The sequence below is a fragment of the Cariama cristata genome, unplaced genomic scaffold, assembly GCF_000690535.1.
Source record: "Cariama cristata isolate BGI_N322 unplaced genomic scaffold, ASM69053v1 scaffold36936, whole genome shotgun sequence".
In the NCBI taxonomy this organism is placed as follows: Eukaryota; Metazoa; Chordata; class Aves; order Cariamiformes; family Cariamidae; genus Cariama; species Cariama cristata.
In genome coordinates this window covers 3,108-8,301 of record NW_009622161.1, presented here as the reverse complement: position 1 = coordinate 8,301, position 5,194 = coordinate 3,108, and the positions used below count along the sequence as shown (strand labels likewise).

Here is a 5,194-nt window from a genome sequence, read left to right as displayed (position 1 = left end):
CGGGGCTGAGCAGGGGTGGGGGGTCTCTCCCCAGAGCCTGGCACCCACCCGCTAAGGGCCGCAGCACCCACGCCCCGGTGATTCCCATCTCTTACCGCCTCCATCCGCGGTTGCCCTCCCCGGGGACTCGCTGTCCGGGTGTCCCGCTGACCTTAAGACGTGGGAAGGAGCTGTGTTATGTAGCACACCTGACACGTCCTGACACCACGGCTCGAGCCGTGCCGGGCAGGAGAAGCCAAGCCTCAAGTGATAATTTCCCCATAAAAGACCACGTGGGACTCCATAACGCTGCGTCGGCTCCTCTCCACGCACAAGCACATGGGTACTCTTCTAGAAGGCGTCAGACCAGAGACCTCTTTCGAACGGTGTGTCTTAGACTCCTTACCTACCTGTCTTCCCCAGCCGGCCTGCCACAACTACGGCGTGCCTGGATGTCCAAGGAACTACAATCCAGTTTGTGGGACGGATGGAAAGACCTACTCCAACGAGTGTGTGCTCTGCCTTTCCAACAGGTACTCGCTTCATTGACATCCCAACCCGCCCTTCCCCACACGCAAGCAAAATATTCACCCTGTGATCCCAGCTAACCGATGGATTATCAGCTTGGGATCATTCACCCTCTGTTAAACTGCAGCTTTCGCAGCATCCTCGCAACAGCTTTTATGGTGATCCCTGTAAATGGCTTAGATTGGATGCAGCTGGGAGCACTGAAGGTTCGCTTTTGTAATTCTTAAAGGAGGAGCCTCTTAGAGGGGGGTTGCCCATAGTGTTCATACAGTGCCACATTACCATTAAATATAATGCTGGACTCTTCCACACTCTCCATCAGCAAAAGTGAAAGATCCCACCCCAAATGAGCTTTTGCTACAAAATGTTTACATTCAAGATCAGATCTCCCGAACTTTCTTTCACAGAGAAGAGTAAGAATGCGAAATGTTAGGAGAAAACACTATTTTGCTATTCAGATTGTCTAAAAATCAAGAAAAACATTGCCTGATATTTGAGAGAGGCTATTTTATTCTTTAATAATTCAATCATTTTTTAAAACAAAATAAGCATTGCTACCCTCCATTACGATTGACTGGAAACCTCTATAGAGCATCCTGTCACTGCAGAGAGGAACTGCTTGTGAATTGAATTTGATGGTGAAAGGCAATTTATATTAATGAAATAACAGAATTTCTGTTTCCAGCAGAGAGAAGAAGTGAGAGTAGCAAAACAGCAGTGATGGGCATTTACAAAATTACAAATAGATAGATCTCAAGAAAGGGAAGGCTGGAATATGTTTCTGACTTTGGGGCAGGGGAAAGATTAACTGTGACCAGATAATTCACAAAATTCAAATTACCAAGATAGGGGGAACATAGGCCAGAATAAGGAAAGTGTCAAAGGACACTTAAGGAAATAATATTTTAAAGATGGTGCCAAAGTGTGCCAAAGTATGTTTAAAGGTATGCAGGTCTGCAGAATTTGGTAACATTTGCACCAGAGTACAGCACAAACTACCCAAGCAAATGACAAGTTGCAAAGAGAATTGGTAAACCTACAGTTTGGGGAAAAACAAAAACCAAAACCAAAACCAAACCAAAACAAAAACCAACCAACCAAACAAAAAAAAAACAACCGGGGAATCAAAGGGGCCACACAGCACAATCTGTGAAAAGGGGAGAAAAGAGAGGCTGGCATGTTGTATATTAGGAGCCTACCCATCTTTGCTGCCTAGAACGATGTTGGAGTAAGTTATTAAGCAATTGACTTCTGGACAGCCAGGGGTAAAAAAGAGAGTGAGCAAAGCTGATACAGATTTGTCAGAAATAATCCAATCAAATCCATGAGGTTTAGTTTTTTGGCAAGCTAACTGGCCTAGCTGGGTAGGAGGAAACAGAAGTGTTGCTCTGTGACATTAATAAGGCATTTTACATGGCTCCACTTGACATTCACATAAGCAGACAAATAGTTATTCAGCTGAAATTGTTAAAGGATGAAGTCCCAGCAGTTTGAAATGCTGTGGTTTAAAAGCAGTAATCAGCATTTTACAGTCAAACCGTCAAAGTGAGTTTCCCTTTAGGTGTAGTATATAATTCAGTATTTCTGTAATGAATTGGATATTGGAAACTAGACAATAAAAATTACAAAATGGCATGAGATGCAATGATCTGTGCAGGACAGTATCAAAATTCCCAGGGATCTGGAGAAATGGACTGAAATCAGTACAGTAAAAGTCAACAAGAAGTGCCAAGTATCACACATGGAGAGTGCAAATCCATGGTTTTTTCTTTAATAACTCAGTAGTTGTCATGCTCAGGGGTTTTCTAGTTCAGCCTGGAGTTGTTGGTCTGCAGTGTTTGACTTGGCATGAACACAACAAGGATAAAACCCTTTGTCTTACTGGAAGAATTTTAGCTTTGAAAAATGGCTCATGGTCATAAGCGATGGCCATTTCACTTCCAGGAGTGTACGGTACAGCCCGTCACACTCCTTCGGAGGGGAGAACAAGCAGATATTTCTGCCCTTCTTAGCAAGCTGCGTGACCAGTAGTAGCTGAGATAAATGGTGTGATGGGGTGATGCAGAAACAGATACATGGGCATGTCCCATAGTGAATTACGAAACAGTTCTAAATTAACTTGGGTGATTCTCAACAGCCAACGTGCAGGTCACTTCCAGCCTGTGTTTTAGCCCATTAAAGGGCTTTTTAAAGGGAGCTGTGCTTCCCTGATGGCCAAGGCAGTACCATCCATGGGCTCTTTTAGCCGTGCAAAAGACTACGTGGGCACGGTGAGCCCCACGTGCACCAAGGGCATCCAGGAGAGGTTGCTGTGGCTGATCCGTGATAACACGAGACACCCGGAGCAAAGATGCAGCACAAACCCTGCCCATCCTGGTTCTGCAGTGCAGCCCGGTAACCGTCAGACCAAAGCTGGTCTGCCTCCCTGCCCTTTTTTTTTTTAAAAAAGCTTAGGTCTAATCCATTCTTAAGTGGGTGCTCGAACGCAAGTCCCAGGTCTGTTCCACACTCAATGTCCGGTAGCAGTGACAAGAGCTGATCTTAATTTAAACCTAGTCTGGCAGCACCAGAAGCACAGAGCTTGTGCAGGGCTTAGCGTAAGGGCTATCCTTCAGCCAGAAGTTTTCCTTACATCCTTACATGTGTTTTACATCCCCTGGGCTTGATTTTTATTTTCATATTCCTAATCTGCCCCACTACATTCTGGTTAAAAGATCCCTGATACAGCTATTAGCACAGATTATCCCTGCTTTTGGGTAATCATAAGCCTCTTGAATTTCACGAGGAGTAAACCAGCTCGATTGTATTAAGAGGGGAAGTGAACTGAAGATCTAGAGCAGTTTGTTTGCATTCTATCTTTTTGTATCTGCACTTGCTTGGTAAACTGAGATTTGGAAATGGAGTGCCGCAAAGTACGGGACTTCCAAAAAAAAAATCTAATGTTCCCAAACTAAGGAAGACTTGGCTAAAATTTCCTTAAAGAAGATTCCAACGTTCAGAGAGCCACACATTCAAATTTTAGTGAAGCCTGGGATGCAGAGATGCATCAGGATGCACGCCCTTCCCCCTGAATTCCCACGTGAAAGGGGGAAATTTTGTAAGCATCGGAACTGGTTCCCACTTCAGGGACGGTGAAGTTTGACTGGCATTAGTGCTGTGTCATGGGGACGTTAGTCCTCGTGGCGAGCTCTGGCATGTGGTTTGATACTGCTCAGATTTGCAGGTGGCTTTATCAGGTTTTTGTAGGGAGCAAAGCCTGAAGTGAGGCTGTCTCTGGTAAGTCACTCGCTCTCTGCGTGTCATTCATAAATCTTTGCATCACAGTTACTTTGCGGTAACGTTTGCCATGGTCCAATTAAATGCATCGCTGCATTTAATTGAACACATAGAAAGACAAGGGAGGGTCCGCTTTATAAAATGTCTCTCTTAAATTCAAGTGTAGTGCTTCTCTCCTAAAATGTTTTTCTTCTGCTTGCAGTGAAAATAACAAGGATGTCCAAATTTTCAAGATGGGAAGATGCTGATGTGGCAGATGGCCACTTTTCAAGAAAAGGAGAGGACCACAGATGGTCCAAATGGAAACGATGCCTTAAATGTACCTTCTATGTTGCCTGTCTTAATAAATAAGCTTGCCTGTTTAAGCAAAGTACTGGTACTGCATTAAAACTGGTGTTTATAAACACAGCCACTACCCTTACGGAGGGATTGTACTAGCTGAACGGCACGATTGTGAAACAAGATATGAAAGGAGCTCTTTTCTGCCTGAGCTCAGACGGTCGGATAATATTTTGTTTGATTAGGATTTTATGATATTTTCTAGCTTCCCAGGATCAGCACAGTCCTGATCTGACTGGGAGGAGAATGTGCAGCCATCCGTCTAGGTCAAATTAAGGTCAGAAGATGTCTCACTGGCTTTTGCTAGAGTAGATTTTGTTGCTAATGGAGTGGTTTTGTTCCTGGTTGAGCTACAACTTTATTAAATTCCCCAACTCTCCCTCCTATGGAAATACTAAAAAAAAATTTGTCCAGGAAACCTACATAAACAAAATGTTCGCTGTACTCCACACACTGCTGCCCAGCAGATGCTGCAGGTGTGTTTGCTGGGCTCCAGCTCCCAGCGTGGCTGCGAGCAGTTTGGAAGTACTCAGCCCTTTGGCTTCAGGCACTCTTTGCAGGGGCTGTTGGTTTTCTCAAGCAGAAGCAGTAAGACGCTTTGGTTTGAACACGGGGGAAAGCCTCCCACTGCTCCTCCTGGAAAGCATCCCCATCCACCCAGAGAGACGGCAAGGAGCATCCTCCTCCAGCCTGGAGCCTCTCTGCCGGACACACGCTGGGCACAACGGACCCTCTGACAGCCTCCACAGCTGGAACCGGGGGGGAGCTGCCAGGAGCAGGGATGTCCCGCTGCGGGTGACCCGCTCCAGGGGCGGTGAGGCGGTCCGAGGGAGCCAGCCATGAGCACCTCTGGTGTGCTCACCCACCGCCCCCACGGCCAGCCGTGTAGAGAAGACTTGGCAGCTAGCACCCGGGTAGCTGCGACGCCTTCGTTGTTGCCTGTTTCTCAACAGCAGGAAAACCCAGGTTGCCAAAGGGAAAAACCTTTTTTAAGTTAATTGCACAAGGGCCCTGAAGCCACTCCCCGACACCCAGCAGCCGGAGCGGCAGGCGGGGGCCCCGGAGCGTCTCC

The 5,194-nt window shown here is 46.3% G+C and overlaps 1 protein-coding gene across 1 annotated transcript; it reads left to right on the top strand.

Annotated features, from left to right (window-relative positions):
• Window positions 1–402: 402 nt before the first annotated feature.
• LOC104163293 (trypsin inhibitor ClTI-1-like) lies at window positions 403–4,031 on the top strand (the record flags this gene model as incomplete). The annotated part of the gene is made up of 2 exons (XM_009702245.1): window positions 403–512; window positions 3,986–4,031. Coding segments are annotated over 2 exons (156 nt in total), but the record flags the coding sequence as incomplete, so codon positions are not given.
• Between the last annotated feature and the right edge of the window lie 1,163 nt (window positions 4,032–5,194).